General features: G+C 35.7%; 2 protein-coding genes across 3 annotated transcripts in view; both read left to right on the plus strand.

Moving 5' to 3' along the window:
- LOC125145310 (integrin alpha-M-like) overlaps positions 1–19979 on the plus strand; it is a 115861-nt gene that overhangs the window by 27015 nt on the left and 68867 nt on the right. The window lies entirely within an intron of this gene.
- LOC113653539 (integrin alpha-M-like) overlaps positions 1–19979 on the plus strand; it is a 49534-nt gene that overhangs the window by 240 nt on the left and 29315 nt on the right. Inside the window, exons 2-30 of one of the 2 annotated variants that reach the window (XM_027163194.2) lie at positions 1996–2104; positions 2795–2895; positions 3015–3085; positions 3795–3897; positions 3983–4110; positions 4686–4819; positions 4928–5078; positions 5382–5532; positions 5646–5719; positions 5875–5998; positions 6823–6956; positions 7111–7269; positions 7972–8166; positions 8933–9066; positions 10318–10460; positions 10550–10698; positions 11646–11777; positions 12029–12102; positions 12204–12345; positions 14090–14188; positions 14378–14457; positions 14743–14829; positions 15118–15196; positions 15291–15386; positions 16131–16211; positions 16350–16460; positions 16560–16673; positions 17191–17301; positions 17412–18312. In XM_027163194.2, coding sequence (XP_027018995.1) covers positions 1996–2104; positions 2795–2895; positions 3015–3085; positions 3795–3897; positions 3983–4110; positions 4686–4819; positions 4928–5078; positions 5382–5532; positions 5646–5719; positions 5875–5998; positions 6823–6956; positions 7111–7269; positions 7972–8166; positions 8933–9066; positions 10318–10460; positions 10550–10698; positions 11646–11777; positions 12029–12102; positions 12204–12345; positions 14090–14188; positions 14378–14457; positions 14743–14829; positions 15118–15196; positions 15291–15386; positions 16131–16211; positions 16350–16460; positions 16560–16673; positions 17191–17301; positions 17412–17507 — 3362 coding nt within the window. In that variant the 3' untranslated portion in view covers positions 17508–18312. Of the gene's footprint in view, positions 1–1995; positions 2105–2794; positions 2896–3014; positions 3086–3794; positions 3898–3982; positions 4111–4685; positions 4820–4927; positions 5079–5381; positions 5533–5645; positions 5720–5874; positions 5999–6822; positions 6957–7110; positions 7270–7971; positions 8167–8932; positions 9067–10317; positions 10461–10549; positions 10699–11645; positions 11778–12028; positions 12103–12203; positions 12346–14089; positions 14189–14377; positions 14458–14742; positions 14830–15117; positions 15197–15290; positions 15387–16130; positions 16212–16349; positions 16461–16559; positions 16674–17190; positions 17302–17411; positions 18313–19979 lie in introns of those variants that run through there. The other variant, XM_047817106.1, reaches the window with a different exon arrangement.

The following is a 19979-nucleotide window of genomic DNA, read 5'->3' on the forward strand; positions in this document are numbered from 1 at the left end:
ATCACTGTTGCAGGTTTATGCATTAACAGCCACATTAAGGACAATTAGGAAGTCAAACAGGCTAAAAGTCACAGACCTGTAGGGTTACTGTACCACAGTATAAGGAAACATAGCTATGGGAAAAGAAGTGTTTAATAAGGTGTCCATTAAGCATACACTTTAACCTTCATTTTAAAATTCCTGCTTAACTGTTACACTCAAATGTTTTGAAGTGTTTATTAATAAAGCGTTAACTTTGACAGAGGTCATCTTATCAGGAAGAGACAATGTACAAGATGCTTTTTAATTGTTTGTACTTTTCATACCAGTTCGATTTTGAGGTAAAGATTTAAGTTATTAATGAAAGTGACATGAATGCACCTTGAACTATAAAACTTTACTTTTAAGTGTAAAGGGCATTTGTATGTACGTTAGAGTAAATATATTTGTCTCATGTGAAACAGAGGCAGAATGTACTGTTTCTTAATGTAAGATATACGAGTTTGTGTGTACCTGTGTTCCTATTTGAGGTATAATAGCCATCCCGCCCCACTGCTGCACTAGGAACTGTTGCACCCCATTTTGATCTCACTCCATTTTGAAAGAACTGAAGAATTTGTGTAAACCAAAGAGTTTTTAAAAGGCTGTTTTTTGCAGGACATTAGAGTCAAGGGTATCTGTCAATGTCCCTTTTTAAATCCAGTCACCGAGTTGACTTGTCTACACAGTTTACACAGTATCGAACCAACCCATTAGACTTTGGCACCAAGACCACCGGACTGGCCACTCACTGTGCTACACCTCGATTACCCTTCTTTTAAGCATGGCCTGAAGTTCATTCTAAACCACCGTTTGTGTGTGTGGGTCAGCTGCACACTGTGACCCCTGGGGGTGTCTTAATATGGTGTTCTCCATGAGTTAGAAAGGTGAAAGGTGGTCTGGAGTGAATGAATTTGATGATTTTAATTTTAGCTCTGGTCCCACCTTCTTCCTCTCCGGAACTACCATCATTAATGCCACAGGGACCACCTTTTTCCATGGTTTTAGGAGGTTGAGGTGGTAAATTTGCCATTGCCCCACGTCTATCCGTTTGCTTAACCTCATAGTCCACAACTCGCTGTGTGATTTCAAAGGGCCTTGCCACTTTCTGAATAATTTGGAGTGGGTATTAAAATGAGAACTTTCTCTCCTGGTGTGAATTCTCATAGTTGGGCATTTATATTATTGCATAATCCACTGGGCATTCATATTATTGCATAATCCACCAGCATTAACACAAACTGATATCCCCATGTCAACTGCTCTAAGGAGACTTTAATTACCGATAATGGGTACAGTGGCACTTTCGGGGTGGCTGGTGGATTCACCAATTGACATTTGACATGCTGCACACCACTAGCCAACATTGCTGCAAATGCCCGGACAATAAAAGTAGGCAATTAGACGGTTCAGTGTTTTAAGTGACCCAGGTGATCGGCCATTGGACTATAGTGTTCCCTGCCATGTCTCTGTTTCCACAGCATGCCTGTTGATGCATGTTATTAAGGTATTGGCACCAGTACTATACATCCCTTTTACTGTACTGGACATTTTTCCAAAAGATATTTTCGTATTTTGGGTTTTATTTTTTGACTCTGAAGGTCTATACAATTTCATCCTCATCAAGTTGTTCAGTAAGCCCTCATGCCCTGTAGATGGAGTGGAGTCATTGTAGAAGAGGCCATTCCACCTGGAGGGAAATTCAGTGCTTTTTTTATGAATGATTGAGAATGCATTAGTCAGTTTTTACCCATCAATAGCATTCAGACTATTAAAGATCAAATGTATGTTTAACTCAAATCTGAATATGGACCAGAATACTTAGGTTCTTTCAAATTTCAGTAATAATAAAATGCATATACTCAAATTTATTCTAATGTTAACTGTTATTTAAGTAATACATAAATAATTTTGTTTACTATTAAAAGTCATGTATCCTGTTTTTAAAAACAACATTTTAAATTATTTTTATTTTAGTATCTCAGTCAGTGTTGGCTTTCAACATTGATCCAAATCCATGGAAAGATTTTACCCAACCACAAAACATAGCCTTCGGGTACAAGGTGATACAGAGAGATCGTGACAGGTGAGAAACACAATACTCCAATGACATGTGCGTTCTACTCTAATTTGTGGTCCATACATTTTCATACATTTCTTGTGACAAGCCAATTACTTTGTTTATTATAAAACAGTTGGTTTCAGTATTATTTAACTCCAAAATCCAGTCAAATGTTTACATACAATAAGTTGAGCAATAATTAAAGGCCAATTTTTATAATTAGAAATTATTCAGGAATGTGGGAGGCTGTATTTAAAGGGCAGTGTCATTTTGCCCTTAATACCGTAATCCAAGCAACCCCACCAAGACCTCAGAAGCCCTGCTCCTCATTACGAGGAAAGGTATCACAAGCCTCTGTAAAAACAATTGCAAATTGTATGTAATTCAAATATTCAATTTAATTAAATACAATTTAATTTGCATAGCACATTTAACAGTGGGCATTGTCTCAAAGCAGCTTTGCAGTATAAGAAATTCTAATAAAAATGATAAAAGTTTACATTTATAATGTATATTTATTCCTAATGAGCAAGGCAGAAACTAAGAGGAACCAGACTCAAAAGGAAACCCATCTTTTTCTCTGTGACAAATTCAATATGTGTTTGTTGGTGCAGTAAATAAAGTTAGTTAGTGAAAATCGATGTGAAAACAGCAGATTATGAGAGTCAGGTAAGTTTCAGGTTCATATTGCTAACATTTTCCTTTTCTTCTCAGTGTGATTGTGAGTGATCCATTACTCCAAAGTCAGAATCAAAGAGGGAAAGTCTACACGTGTGCTGTTAGTAACGGACAATGTTCACCAATGCAAATTAATGGTACTAACGCAGACAATTTTTATTAATCATGAACTCATACGATTTTTTTTATCAAAATAATATCCCAGAAATGGTACTCCATTGACCCACATTTAACTACATGCTAAATCTTGTCACAGTTCCCTCTGAGGCTGTCAACATGTCACTTGGGTTGTCAATGACTAAAGATCGCAGGTCTACAAACGTAGTGGTAAGATACACTGGTATTTCAACTCAGGTAGAAAAAAACTCTGTATTTCAACTCAGGTAAGGATTGGTCTTAAAGGTGGGGTGCATGATGTTTGCAAGCCAATGTTGACATTTGAAATCACCAAAACAAACACACCCCTAACTCAAATTGGTGTCACCCCTGTTTTGATAGCTCCGCCCCACACATACATATCTGACCCAGGCAACTATTATGGCGGAACCTTCTAGGCAGCTGGGCGAGGGGATATTTTTATCAGTAAATGAACTCAATGAGTAATACTATGGTAATACAGGTCAAATGTGTTTTTGTAGTACTGTGTGTTGTACTGTGAAAGGTTTAGCTCTGTTTCACACGACTTTCTACACCTAGAACCCGAGGCAGAGTTAATAGCAGGTATCCGCTATGTTTCAATCGTTTTCTGCTAATGTCAGACATGCACACGGAACACTCTCTCCGCCACATATTGATAAGACCGCACCCCTTTCTGCTAATTGGCTACACGTTTGTTTTGTTAGTCGGCCCGACTCAGTTTTCTGAAGCATTTCTGAAACATCGTGCACCCCACCTTTAAATAGTGGGTCTGATATCCCAATGTATGTTTTGTTTCTATATAAAATATATAGATTTAAATTAAATTGAATTATCCGTGAAATGTGCATTTTAGTTTAACCTTTTCCCTTTAAGTAAAAGGAAAAACATTATTTTTCAGGTCTGTGGCCCAACCATTCCCAAGGACTGTAAGCAGTTTACTTCTTACAATGGCATGTGTTTTAAACTGGGTTCCAATAGTCCTATACCACGCACTTTGAGAGGTATTTTATACGAACAGCTAGCAGCAATAAAAATCCAAAACTTTTGTTCTCAATTCTTGTAATTTTGTTTTCATGCTTTCTTTAGATTGTCCATCAAGAACAGACATTGCTTTCTTGCTGGATGGCTCTGGAAGTGTCAGCGAGAGTGATTTTACTATAATGAAGGAATTTGTTATAAACATGATTAACGAGTTCAAAGACAGAGATTTTCAGGCATGTACAGAAACCTCTTTGTCTATCCAATATATTTGAATGTTTTTATAGTTATGGGACTGAATACCCTGTTGCCAGAAACTACAGCTACATGTTTATGCATCTTTAAATAACATTACTTTCCAAACACAACTTGAAGTACCAAGATAAAATTGTTAAGAAGAAATAGTTAAAAAAAAATATGGGTCCTAATTAAGGTGGCAGAGCTACTGACCATCATTAGTGCTATATGAAAAGAACAGAGAGCAGAACAACAAACCAAGTTTCTGAAATTCATTCGACAGTCCTCCATGAAACGATTGGTATAGTAAGTTATTAAAAAATAAATAAAATGAATAAATGAATAAATAAATAAATAAATAAATAAATAAATAAATAAATAAATAAATAAATAAATAAAATATCTTACTGAAGCAAAATGTCCTTCTGGACTTATGGGGCTCATTATTAAAGTTTAATTTATAACAAACAGCTATTTAATAAAGACTTTCATGCTTATTTTTGCAAATTAGATTGTTAGAAACTTTCTGTAAAAAGAAAATGCAATTGATCGTGAATGTTATTTTCCATTTCAGTTTGCAGTTGCACAATTTTCTTTAAACAGTGTAATACATGTACAATTCAACACGTTTTCAAGCACTGAACAAATACGTACAATCAGACAATTGCGTGGTAGGACCCACACAGCCTCTGCTATCAACAAAGTTGTGTGAGTATCCTGAATGCATCTAAAAACCAAAATGTTTAACGTTGATCTTTCTTATTAAAGAAGATAAGTGGATGCAATGTTTACAATCAGTTCATTTCTTTTGTGCAGGGATGAAGTATTTACCATTATGGCAGGGGCCAGAGAAAATGCTAACAAAGTGTTGGTGGTCATCACTGATGGCCAATCAAATGATAGAATTCCACTGCCAGATGCTGTTCAGAATGCAGAGAGGAAGAACATTATTCGCTATGCTGTAGGGGTAAGAGATTCCCCTACATTACCCATTCATAGAACTATTATTAATGTTTTATTAATTTATTTATTGCCTCTAATTAATACATGTCTAACCAGAAGAAGAATTACATAGTAATTATCTAAATAGAGCAAAATGTTAGACTGCCTGGTCCATACTAGTCATTATTTTGCCTCATATATTAATCTTTTATTAAATTTGTGTGTGTGTTTTCGTCAGTCAAACAAAGCTAAAAAATTCCATCTGATTCAATATTTTTTTGGAAGTAGTGCTTTTCTTAATATTTATGCTGTTATTTTTCTTCACTAGGTCGGCAATGCCTTTCAAACTAATGCAGCAGAACAAGAGTTGAATACTATTGCGTCGGATCCAGACAATAAACATGTATTTAAAGTGGATGACTTTTCTGTATTAAAGGAAATTCAAAAAACACTGGAAGCAAATATCATTGCAATTGAGGGTATGCAAGTAAACCTATCTTCAGAATCTATTGTAGCTACTGAAAAAAGAAAAGATTTGATTTTCTGGTGGTGTTTACAATAAGTGTCATTTGTGGTATTATTACTTTATTAGGAACCCAGGCTTCAGGAGACTCCACCAGGATGGAATTTGCACAGGATGGCTTCACTGCAGACTTTGATGAAAATGTACGTAAAGCCTTTAATTTTTTTAACTAGCATTGATTGACATTAATTTCATTTTTTCTTTTTTTTTACTTTTAATTAATTATTACCAATATTATCTATAGTATCAAATCAATATTGAGTCCTTGGTGTAAGTTGATATTTTTATGTGTCTTTAGAGTAACATGATAATGAGTGCAGTTGGAGCATTTCAGTGGAAAGGTGGTTATCAGAAGTACAGCAGTACAAGTGGAACACCACTAAACTCCTTTCAGAAGGGCAACGGTAATGAAAGTTATCTAGGTGAGATGCCCTTCTAAGTAATGTAAATTTAAATTGGTAAATTACATGAAAAATGTTTTGTTCAGGTATCCATAAACACTTAAAACACTATATGGACAAAAGTTGGCAGACACCTGACCCTCATGTGGATCTTCTAAAAAACTGTTGTTGTAAACTTAGAGTCACACTAAAGTTAGAATGTCTTTGTAGGCTGTAACATTAAGATTTCTTCAAGGGAACTAATGGCAATTCCAATGTGTATTAGATATTCAACACTTACTGTAGGTGTCAATATACCTTCATCCATATAGTGTGGGTTTGCATTGTGATGTTTATACACTGTCAATATACATAATATGTGCTTTAAACATCAAGGATCAAGGATTTTAAAGTCTTCAATATAAGAGATTTAACATACAAGTTGAAGGTAGTTCATTGTCGAATCTGCTAAGTCAAAGGGCAATCAATCAAATAACTCAACATCTTTATGTACTATGTTAGGGCTTATTAGTTAATTAGAGAACGTTTTAACGAATGAGAAAAGAAGTCTGAATGTTTTAATGAAACCCAGCCGAGATGTTAACCAGGAGTCAATAACCGGATTTGTTTATAACTTGTAGCACTTGGTGAATTACTTGCTACCTTTTTTCTTTTTTAAAATAAAAAGAAAGAAATCACAGGAGTTTGGATAGCTGTTACAATTACATTTTCTGTATATCAAATAATCTGTTTGTATTGAACCTCTGAATACTGCCTAATACTAGGATATAAGGCAGGGATCAGACTGTGAGCAAACATGTAACATGACCAAGCAAAACTCCTACCTGCTTGTTCTGTGTTCACAGGTTATTCCATGGTGGTAGCACAAACATCCTTTGGGCAATTCTACATCATTCAGGGAGCTCCAAGAGATAAGCACATGGGGGCAGTGATCATATACAATGGAGACAATGTCTTTCAGGCACTGTATCCTCCCGAGGTAATTTTATTCATCTAGTAATACCAGTAATAAAGCGCTGCATTGAGGTGCATCTCACAGCTCCAGCACACACTGTCAGTCCTAGGCCTAGCAATGTGAACTGTGTATTTCCCAGTCTTAGATGAAATTTAGACTCTGTCACCATTTTTTTCAGCCTCAAATTGGTGCCTATTATGGTGCTGAGTTATGTGTTGTGGACTTGAATCGGGACAACATCACAGACCTCCTACTTGTTTCTGCTCCAATGTATACTGAGAAGGATCAGGAAGGAAAAGTCTTCATCTACACCTTTCAAGGATCTTTTGGTTCCCAGGTAAAGAGTAAACATGACAGTGCTAATGTACCAAAGCTGAAGTGTTGTCTTATTCTCAACATCTTCAACAATCCCGTTCTACATTAAAGGAAATTGCAGTTAATGTTCTCAGAAGTCTCCACTTTTATTACTTTGTAAAAGAAAACTTAAATTTGATCAATAAATTAAAGTTGCTTCCTGTTTCTAATGTAATCTGTATAGAAGCTTTTCACAATTAATATTAATTTTAATTTAATTATCTTGGATACTAATAACTCCAAATTCACCCCATACTGGCCCGAAATTCACTTCACCCTTAAACCATCACATCGTTGAGCATTAATTGCTTAATTTTCCTATAATATTTGTCCCCAGCTTGGCCAGTAATATTAAATAGTATACCCTTGGCCAAGTGGCTTCTTTAGTCTAGAAACCTAGTATCTAGTATCACATAAATTGTGTAAAATGGCTATATTGCTATATATGGGTCACGATGTTATGTGATCTTTAGCCACCAAAATGCTTATTTAAAAACAGGACTTCCTAAAATATATTGTTTAAAAAAATCTTGTTTTATAAGAAAACTGGCTGGAACAGTTTCTATAAAATATGACTGTATACCAGACATCTTCCAGTGATTTTTATCCAAAAAGTGGCTTGTTACTTGAGTTACATGAAAATTCTTTAGCAACCTGCAGACATTTTTTTGTACACATTTTACAGCTACAATACATAAGGGCAGTGAAAGGCATCCAGGGACAAAGGGGGAGGTTTGGCCTGACGCTGGCGAGCCCTGCAGATCTAAATGAAGACAGCCTGGTGGATGTAGTGGTAGGAGCACCTCTAGAAGAGAATAACCAGGGCAGCATCTACATCTTTAATGGGAGAAATGAAGACATTGCCCCAACCTTCTCCCAGGTCAGACAGGAACAAGTGTACAGCATATTATTATGATTAAGGTTTATTTAAAATGTATTATAATACATACGTTGTGAAAGACCTGATGATTCACATAATGTATAATTTTGCATTAGAAAATGTTTTGCTTTTTTGTAAATCATTGATGAGATTATGATCAGATGACATTTTAGTATATAAATAAATAAATAAATAAATATATATATATATATATATATACATATATATATATATATATATATATATATATATATATATATATATATATATATATATGTGTGTGTGTGAAGTTGTAAGAGCTTTCACTACGTCGAGGGTATTTTGTCCTTTCTGGACTTACTGTCCTTTCTGGACCAGTAAATTAGGCATGAGGAGCAGAACCCCATTCCCACCACAACCCCCTGTCTACTTCACTGTGTATTTTGGCTGGAAGTTCAGCTAACAATAGCATCTATCATCTACAGACTTACATATGATCTTATTTGAGGTGGAGGTACTTATGAAGAAGAGCATAAACACTCAACAACTTGAGATATTCTCACTAGAATCCATGTGCAGGGTATTTCGTAACAAATTTAAATCAGTGCCAAAATAGACCCTAGTCAAACACAACTCACCCACACATAGACACAAAATACAGATTTAAGATCAAATACTTAGAAGCATTTTGCAATTAATATTAGAATTATCATGATTTGTAATTTTGTAAATAATAGTCCTGTAAATAATTTTCTTTTTCTGTTTTTTATTTATTTATTTTTGACAGAGAATCACAGGCTCGTCTGTGCGCAATGGACTGCAATTTTTTGGTATTTCTCTGAGTCCATCTGCTCTGGACCTTAGTAAAGACCAACTGCCAGATCTTGCTGTCGGTTCCAAAGGAGCTGTCTTGCTTTTAAGGTCTGGCATTTCAGTTCTGATATGTTAATCTGGGTTATGAAGGGATGACGTTATCAAGTTCAACACTTTTCATTCTCACTGCTGGGTTTGGGCAGTCTGCTCTAAACCTAGATGTGGTATCATTTAATAAAATATACAGAAATTTCACCCTATTGAGGCTTTCCACATTTTGCCCTGCTACACCTGGAAAATGATATGGACTGAGATTTTTTAAATTTGGTATACACAAGGGGGGCACGGTGGCTTAGTGGGTAGCATGTTCGCCTCACACCTCCAGGGCCGGGGTTCGATTCCTGCCTCCGCCTTGTGTGTGCGCGGAGTTTGCATGTTCTCCCCGTGCCTTGGGGTTTCATCTGGGTACTCCGATTTCCTCCGCCGGTCAAAAGACATGCATGGTTGGTTGATTGGCATCTCTGGAAAATTTTGTGTGTGTGTGTCCTGCGATGGGTTGGCACTCCATCCAGGGTGTATCCTGCCTTGATGCCCGTTAACGCCTGAGATAGGCACAGGCTCCCCGTGACTCGAGAAGTTCGGATAAGCGGTAGAAGATGAGAGATGAGTGGTATACACAATATTTGGGTAACCTTTTAGATTGTGAGATTTTAAGTCATACTATAATAGTATTCACCTTTCCGTGTTAATTCTTTATAGAACTATCTTGATCTGCAAGATAGCTTTCCCACCAGACCACATATATCTATTCACATTTGAATCACCAGAATGATTGTTTAAAAACCTGAATGTAGAATCACTCTTCAATAAACCCAGCTTTATGGAATGTTCAGGCAACCAGCATCTTCCATCTGAACTTTGGATCTCACCAGCAACTACATTATGGTATTAATTGTGGTCTCTTGGTTACTTCACTGACTACGAATACCTTCTTTACTCAGTCATTGACTATTGGTGAATGTCCTTCTTTGGGCTCTCCTGTGGCTTTCCAGGAACACGTGTATTTATAATGAGATAATGTGGAACTCACTGAGGATAATTGAAGACAGATCAGCTAATTAGGTCGCTTCTGATAGCAAATGGCAGCACCAGAACTAACGCTTCTGCTCAACAGAAGTCTCTGAGTCCGCTTTACACTCTTAACATGTTTTTATCTTTTAAATAAATTAGTTTTTGCCCCTCTGTGTAATAATATGGACTTTTTCGGTCAAATCCAAATTAATGTGGAAATGCTTATACATAGTTTGATGTTCCATATGCATATTTACATTGTGTGTTGTGTTTTGTGTAAATGTTCAGATCCAGACCCACTGTGGATTTGCAGAACACAGTAACTTTCAGCCCGTCCAAAATTCCCACCAAAGACGTTAACTGCAACAAACCTTTAACAAACACAGTAAAATTGTGTTTCAAAATGACGAGGCCGAATAATGACAAACAAGGTTCCAATATTTTTCTACATTTTTTTAAACATATAATAATTGCCTTTCTCATAAAATCGTTTTCTTTTTCTTTTATTGTGTTCGTTTAGATTTGTCTGCAAAGATAAACTATACATTAACGCTTGATGCCAAACGACAGAGCTACCGGGCCTACTTTTCAGAAAAAAAACGTATTCTAACTGACACCATAGATGTGTTGCTACAAGAGAGATGCAAGGAACATGTATTCAGTCTAGAGGTATTTGAAATGCTCCTTTTAAATCTTTTAAATATGTGATATGGGGGTGTAGTTGAATGACAAAAATGCTGATTAACATTCATGACACATTAGATTTCAAGCTAATTATTGTTACATTATACCTTCATTTATAAAAATATTATATATTTTGTGTTTAAACATGAATTACAAAGGGTTAATGAGTAATAGACAGGATCCAGAGAGATAGTAAACTGCATCCTTACTAATTCCTCAAGCCCCTGAATACAAATGTAAAATAATATCTATGATATACTTATTTAACCAGACAATCTTAATAAAATGACTATCAGTTAGCATTATTACAGTCTAAGAAATGTCTTTGTTTAAATTTATTTGTTTGTTTGTTCATTTTATCAATTAATCCTTATCAATCCTTGGAACACTGCTCTAATGTAATATGACTTTTATAAATGTCTTCATTAAGAATAATTGTAAGCAATTTTCTCTATAAGCAATGCTCTAAAAGAAACGATTGAGTTTAACATTATTATGCATGAAATTTCCTAGAGGATAATTAATAGTCAATTCCCCTAATTTGTGGTGGTTCTTCAAACTTAGCTAAATAACTACTAACTACTATTAAACAATAATAATTAACATGCATTCATTTTTACGTATCTTTATAGATGTTTTCGAAATATTAAACAACGATTTAACGCCGATATTTCATGTGTTGTAGTGTATTAAATTCAGCCGTGAAACATTTTATTAGCCTATAGTTCTGACAGACATCTTGTGTAGGATGTCCAACGGTGTGTATATGAGGTGGAGGTACCGTAAATACAAGAGAGGATGTGTACACATGTCAGCTAGCACATGTCCAAAATTGACATCATTTTGACCCTTACTTTGGTTTTTAAAATAATAAATACGATTGTATTGAAAGTTTCTTTTTCTGTAACTAATTATTTTCTCCTGCCTTACAGGCCTGCCCTAATGATGCACTAAACCCAATAATTAATGAGTTAAAGTATACATTTGAGGGTCTTCCTCTTAATCAACAGGATAATTTGCGACCGATACTGCGACCTAATACAAAGACTACCTCAGATTACAACGTAAGTGCTGAGAGACTTCAGCATTTCATATTAGAATTAAGACCAACAGCAGCTCTCTTTCATAGCTTTTTACTTGCTAATAATCTTGTCTAAAGCATATTGATCATTCTATAATGTTTATTTCTACAATAAAATGCCATTTTACACATCAGTTCTATTATCTAATTTCCTCAACCTATTATATAAATCACATAAGTGTTTAAATGTTAGACCATGCATGTGACACCTTACTGTGTAAACGTTTTTTACAGCTGGATTTTGAAATAAACTGTGGAGATGATAACATCTGCATTGATAATCTTAAAGTGGATTTTAATTTTTCTGGGTAAGTGGAAACAGTAACACTCAAAGAAAACACTCAGCGTCCACTCAGAGATCTGAGAACGAGGATTTCACCTTGTGTTTTCTTTTTCTTTCCATTTTCAGATACTCAGTCATACAAGTTGGAATAATTCAAGAACTGAATGTAACTGTTTCCATAGTGAACAGAGGGGAAAATTCCTACAACAGTCGAGTAATTCTTAAGTACCCTTTTGGACTATCTTTCAGGAGATCTGGCACTAAAGAGGCAAGTCTATCACATAACAATTTAGCCACATAAAGTATTGAGTTATACCATAGTTGAGTAATGAGGTATTATTAAGATTTAACACACAGTGGTGCAGCAGATAGCGTTCCTACTTCACAGGTCCTGGGTCCACAGTTTGGCCCTGAACTGAGGTACCATCTGTGTGTAGGTTTACATGTGTGCACACGGGTTTTCTTCGGGTTCCATTGACTGGATAGTGGCAGTGCTGTGATTTTCTAAAAACCTTCTAATTAGTGGCCCATAGCCTTAACCAGTGAGACACCACTTTCCCTTAAAAGTGTTTCCCCTAACCCTATGGCAGCATGGTGGCACAGCGATAGTGTTGACACTTCATAGCTTCAGATTCTCTGACTCCTCGGGTTACTGTCTTTTTGTATTATTTCCTGAAATTGATTTAGTATTTCGTGTCAACACAAGCTGGCATCATAAACTTAGAAGGTTATGTGGACCACCAATCTGCCTAATTTGACTAAATGAGAGGCCCTTATTTGATTGAATGAGATCATTGTAAGCTGCTCTGGATAAGGCTTGTATCATGTCTGGTCATTGAATGTAACTTTCAATAGTCCAAAATGTGCAGAAGTCCTAAATGCACTGAGGATTGGGACAATCCCTCCAATCTGCAGAATTGGATCCTCTGAAAGAGAACTGATTGACACCTCCATTCTCTCAGTGGCACAACTAGCCCAAAATATTCTATGTTGTTATTACAATCCATCCTGTGTGATTAGTAGATTGTTTATCACAACCCTTTAGGTCAACACATCCTGGATCCATATTCCAACTCCCACAAGAGAACCATTTCTCAAAAGGGTTCTTCTTACAATCCTTAGACAGGGTACATCATGTCCACAGATTACTGGTAGGTGAGGGGATGTGAAAGTATTACTTAGTTTATAGAGATTACATCAGATCAGTTGGTCCTGATGATAGATACAAACTGCAATTTCACCACTGGCCCCTAGACTTTTCAGTGCAATGCTCATTGATAACAAACTCCACATGTGGAAATTTGTTCAAGCACTGGCTTGCTGGAGATATAGAAAACTGTTAATGAAAGGATTCTGACTGGGAGTGGTTCACTAAACAGAGATATCTACAATACATTTTGTCGAGCTGTGTGGTGCGATAAGGGTATGAGGAGTGTATATATCAGTCTTATATTAGCAGTCAGGTCATTACAAGGTTATGCAGCTATTCCGATCGAAACTTTATATCACCCAACTTTGTAAGTCAACTTACTGTTCATATTTTAGTGAAGGTGAGCAACTGTGCAAAAAGTTCAATTCAGTGTCTTTTTCATGCTCTATTTAGACTGGACTGCAGCTGCTGACTGCATTGTATTGCAGCTGACAGCAACTGTTCATCTGTCATTTTGTAGTTTCTGCAGGCATGCTCTTGCAAACAAACATGAATTTTGGTAGTGTCATTATTCTTGGCCTATTTCAGGGTTCATAGAACCATAGTTATGTAAGTAACTAACATTAAAAAAGACAAGCATTTGATCATTTTCTCAAAAACTATTTAAGCATTATGCTTTATAAACTATTTATGCAGTTATCATGAATGTGCTCGGAGGATTCAGCGTAAATGCTCTGCAAAAACTGTGCTAATTATTTGTAACCTTTATCAATGGGAATCGTTACAATACAAAGACTTAAACAATGGTGAAGAATTTGGTTCCTAGAAATGCTGTTTACTTTCATTCTAAATGACTGAGCAGGGTAGAGTGGAGTGTGAATCCGTGGATAGTGATGAAAAAGCTACACTGGGGACGACGACTTGTTTCATCAGTAAACCAATTTTCAAGAATAATGGTTTGGTGAGCGCAAATGAGTTTATACTTTATTTTTTCCTTTTACAGATATTTAATGTATTAAATAAAAATTATTTGAAAAAAGAAAAATCACTAGGTATTATATTTCGAGTTATGCCTAGGAAGAAGATGAAAGTTAAATAGAAATAAGGGAAACGATGATGCAATATCTGAATTCCTGTATTACCCCTATAGGCTATCTTTGATGTTACATATAGCATAAACAGAGAAAGTAACTTTGACAGGATGATGAAATTCACTGCATCTGCTTCCAGGTATGATCTTATATTATTTTAATTAACAGAATGAGTACTAGTATCTATATTTTTTCATGTTTTTGTTTATTGTTTGTTTTGAACTTTATCAGATAAAATCTGCAAATTTTTTGCTTTGAAAGGAGTATTTTTGTCCACGGTTTTAAAAATCACTGATGCACTACTTGTAATTGCTTTTTTTTATACATGAATTCACATATAAATTAATTAAGTCTGGGCTAAACCATAGAGAAAGTATCACAACAATTTTTTACCGAACTAATAAAAATATTCCGATATTTACAGTGACAATGACAAACATTCACCTAACAATGAACTCTTCAGAGAAAAAACCATTGATGTTAAATATGCCATCTACGTTGCGATGATCAGGTTAGTGGACCATTTGATTTGCTGAGTTATAGTTCAAATAAATATGTATATAAATTTGCTACTCTTGTTTACATCTATCAGTAAATGGTCACGGACGCACACACACACACACACACACACACACACACACACACACACACATAGATAGATAGATAGATAGATAGATAGATAGATAGATAGATAGATAGATAGATAGATAGATAGATAGATAGATAGATAGATAGATACTGTATAAGTTGACGTAATTGTCTGTGAGCAATATCTCACGTTATATGATTTTATGTCAAGGCATGAAAATTCCACTATTCATATCAACTTTACTGCAGGACAAAATAACCTTGAGAAACCACTCCATCAAATATTCAAGGTATAAATAAAGAAATAAATAAAAAAAAGAAACGAATAAACCCTTTGATGTGCAATTTTTATTTGGTTATTATAAAATCTTCACTTCCTCTCAGGTGGAAAATTTCCTCAGGGATTTGAGCTTCAACATTTTCATCAGAGTACCCATAAAATTAGGAGTTAAGGACATCTGGACTAATAACAATTTGGAGGTACTGTATACTGACATTAACATTACTGCAGATATATATTTGACCGACTATTTATTAGTTTTAAATGTCCACCATGATGAATTCACTGCCGAGCCACCACAAGACATCCTCCCACATACATGTCTTTTGAACTACTTCTACATTTCTAATATAGGAGATTGAAATAAGTTCTGGCAAAAAAATGGAAATAAGCATAAACCAGACAACCTTCACAACTGACTACTCACAAATGATACTCATAACAACAATCACAAACTGCAGACACTAAACCTAAAGTGGGGGCTGGGTGTGAGGTTGGGTGTGAGGATGAAAGGCGTAGGAAACTGATGAAGTGGGAAACTGAAACTGAAGTGTTCACAAACAATGGAGATGATCTGCAAATAAGAACTTATATGGTAGGGTACCCTTGGGTCGCTTTGTGGTGATTTATTCATGGTGGTTAATTAAGTCAATTATTATAAGCCAATATTAAACTATAAGACAATATTAAACTGATCCTAGAAACCTTTGTAGCAAAAACGTTTTTCTGATCTACATTGGATTAACATCACTCAAGATTTAGGCCTCATTATAGCACACAGACAGCGCTGGTTAAAGTGGTAAATGACCAACTACTTAGCTTTGATAGGGGTCAAACCTCCTTGGTGTTGCTTGAACTTTCTGCAGCTTTTGACACCATCGATCACACTATTCTCCATGTTAGGCTAAAAATGTTGGAGTTAAGCAAACAGTTGTGTTTCTTAGATTCAAGGCTGCAGTGCAGACAACGATGAGCAACCCACAATCCAAGATTTTGTAACAGCACTGAAAAAACAGCCAGAGGTGGTGAGTAACTGTTATGTCTTTCTTTAATAACCTACCATTTTAAACATCTAGCAGAGAATCTTTGTGTTCTCCAGACTCTTCATAGAAATAAATACATATAATTAAGTTATTTATTTATTTGTGGTGTCTGGGTTTTAGAATTGCTCTGTAGCTGTGTGCAGAGTGTTTAAATGTGCTGCAAGTCTCATTAAAAATCAAGCAATATACTACAGCATCTCTGGTAATGTCAGCTCTGGATGGCTTGAACAGGTATATCAATGATGCGCTAACACATTACTGGTATTTTCACCAATTTCCACCAAATGTCCTACATCTCTGCATTAATCATTCATATACACTACCTTTTAGATAGGACTGAAATCAGCCATTTTTGAGCTGGTCAGTACAGCAACCCTGGACTACAACGAAACAACATATATCTACTCCCCCTCTGGTTCTATAAACACTGCACCTATTGGCAAGGTATGTCAGTGGGCTGAGACTTTAATGAAATCAGACTAATCATGAGCTAATTTTAGTTTATCAGATATTAAATGGTAAGTATTGAAATGCTGTCATTGAAATAAATAACTATAAAGTCACATGACTTTCACGGACCTCTGGTGTGGTGGTTATTGGACTCAAAGTAACAGGATGCAGTGCAGCTACTGTATAGGATGTTATGTCAATAGTTGGGTGAAGGCTCCATCTGGCGAGTAGGAGCGGGATTAGTGGGCATGGTTGTGACCATTAAATACTGCAGGTTAATTGTAAAGATTTCTATACTGTATAGAAGTTAACCTGATGGATCAGTTCTTAGACAATCCACAGCACCACCATGCCAACCTCAGCTTCTAGTGGCTGCTTAAAATGACATGTTTCTTAGAATATTATTATCCAACACAGTGCTAGATCCGATTAGGTGCAGTTTTTCACATTACAATTTTGATAAATTCTGAATTTATTTACCAGATTTGCTTGTTATTGCAACTGTGTGCAGGTTAATACCCAGGTGGAGCTGTATGAGGAGAAATTCCCACTTAAGGAGGTAATTGGTGGTGGTGTAGGAGGAATTATGCTTTTGGCTGTTATCACTGCTGTTCTCTATAAGGTCAGTGCAGAGATGATCATTATTCTTCAGTTTTTTCTCATTTTTACATTTGAACACAACAACCTTCTGCACTCTGCTATATGTTGCGTGAACTTTTCTATCACTCCTAGACTGGGTTCTTCAAAAGCAACTATAAGACGATGTTGGAGGAAGCAGGAGCAGCAGCCGGAGACGGAGGAACTGGAGACGGCCTCGTGGCAGAGTGAAGAGAGATCACTCTGCTTCACATTCATCACATAAACTGCAAAATTGTGTTTAATCTTAGTACATATAGTATAAGGTGTCAGTCAGGTGTTTCTAACCGTATATCTTTCAGGAAAGTGCACAATTCTATTTAGAAAGACCCCATATGCTAAAAAAAAAAAGCTTAAAGTTTCTTTTATCACTGTTGCAGCTTGTAGTGATTTTAGGCAAGCTTACAATACACATTACTATGGTTGGCATGCTATATTCACCATGTGTTTAGACTTTGAGATCACATTTTAGTAACTGAAACTCTTAATTGCTCAAAGAGTAAAACCTATTTGTGCATGTTTTGATGTCTTGGTTATAATACTGAATTATTTCTTATGATAACTAATGAAATCTATTTTATATATTGACCTATATATATTTTTTTATTCATTGTTCAGATGTGTTTAACATTTAGCCTAATGTGTAATAGTGGGAAAAAAAATATTTGTATTTATTGTAATTTATTTAATCAGTTGTCCAAACCTTTTAGTTTTCTTGTCACAAATTAAAAAAAAAAAAAAGCTTTTATCATAGTCTCTGGGAAACTGAAGAGAATCCCAAAGGGCGAATTTTATAAAATAATTTTATTTATGATTATGCATTAAACATTAAAAAAAAAAAAACACAAACAACAACACACATTATGAAATATACGTTTTTCTTCAAATATGCTCCATTATGCTCCATTGTTATGGGATACAATATCACCTGTTGTAGTTCTGAAGAAATTAAATAACTTTAATCAATAAACTCGAGTTTTACGTTATAAATATATTATTAAATTGTTATGTTGTCAAGTTGGTAAGGATGTGGTAAATTTTGTAACAAAATTGCGTAAAGTGTGGTAGCTCAGTGGTTAAGGTGTTGGGCTACTGATCAGAAGGTCATGGGTTCAAACCCCAGATCCACCAAGCTGCTACTGCAGGGCCCCTGAGCAAGGCCCTTGTTGTAAGTCACTCTGGATAAGGGTGTGTGCTAAATGCCATATATTTGTACACATGTGTTGGAGGGGGAAAGACTCTTTAGAAAAAAATCTGAACTATTTATTTTTACAAATTTGCTTACATTTAAATAGTGCTAAAAGATCAAATCCCAAAGGTTCATCCAAAATGTAGTGAAAAACCTAATGGAAGATTTTATAGAACAGCTGGGCAACTAAATCTGTAATAAACAATAGAGTGTACTTCACATATGCATACATAGAGAGAGATTTATTTAGCTGTTCTCTAACATTCCCCCTTTTTAACACATTGAGCATGTTGTAGCACATGGCGTATATTTAGACATCATTTTCACTGCTGGCTTGAGTTTTAGAGTTGTTTTAACTCTTCACCACAGACTCAAACCCACAACCTTAGGATTACAAGTCAGACTCTCTAACCATTTGGCCACGACTTGCCATCCACTGTTAGTTTAAATGTTACCTGTCTGCATGTGAGTCCCAGTAATGTCCATATTTGAAATTTCTAATAATAAATTATAAACACAAAACAGAGGAGATTTTCTGCCATGATCCCATTTGTAAATCATATGGGATTTTGACCCCTAGTTGGAGAAGCTGAGGCGTCTTTATTCAGAAGAAACAAAAAAGTTATATAATTATTTTTTTATAAGCTTTTATTCAAAGAGGCAAATAGGCAGAATTAATCATTTTCTGGCTTTTGTGTAACAAAAATGTTTGCTCTATAAGCAAAGAACACTATATTCTTGTATGGTGGAATTGTTTCAGCGGACAGACAGACAGACACAAACCCACAAACATACACACACAAGGTCTTATTTTGTCAATTTGCTCAATCTCTCTACGTGCATTAACCTGCTGAAATAATGCAATTGTTCTGTTTCAGTTAAAGTGCTTTCCTGTTGCTTCATTTGGCAGTGTGGCCAAACTGCTATTAAAAATGTAATCCAACCAAAGCAATGATGATCCTTCACCTTTTCTCGACCTTTCTATGACTTTTGCGTGTAGTGGGAAAGTAAAGGTTACACATGCTCAGTCATATGGCATGTCTGAATATCTGACAGGGGTCTATTAGGTGTAACCTTATGTGTATTAATTAAGAGGTTGTTGTCCACAAAGGCCACATTGAGTTGGCTCACTTCACTTCTCAGTGAAGGTCCGAAATCTTCATGAAGGGGAACACAACTTTAGCTGGTACAGTCTCTGGATGCCTTGTTTCCTTATGAGTTCTTTGGTAGACAAGTGGGAACATATACGACTGCTGCATAACTTGCATTACTGTCCAAGGAGTGCTTCCAGGGTGTCACTATAATTTTAAAGGTTATGATCTTTTACTCTTGTTTTAAAGCTAATCGAGATGCTGCATAATGATCTTTGCTCTAAACATCAGCCTAGGTCCACCAATCTGCCACTGCTGGGCCTCTGAGCAAGGCCCTTAACCCTCAATTGTTCAGTTGTATAAATTGAAATAATAAGGGGGTCT

This window comes from Tachysurus fulvidraco, chromosome 8 (assembly GCF_022655615.1).
Source record: "Tachysurus fulvidraco isolate hzauxx_2018 chromosome 8, HZAU_PFXX_2.0, whole genome shotgun sequence".
Taxonomy (NCBI): Eukaryota; Metazoa; Chordata; class Actinopteri; order Siluriformes; family Bagridae; genus Tachysurus; species Tachysurus fulvidraco.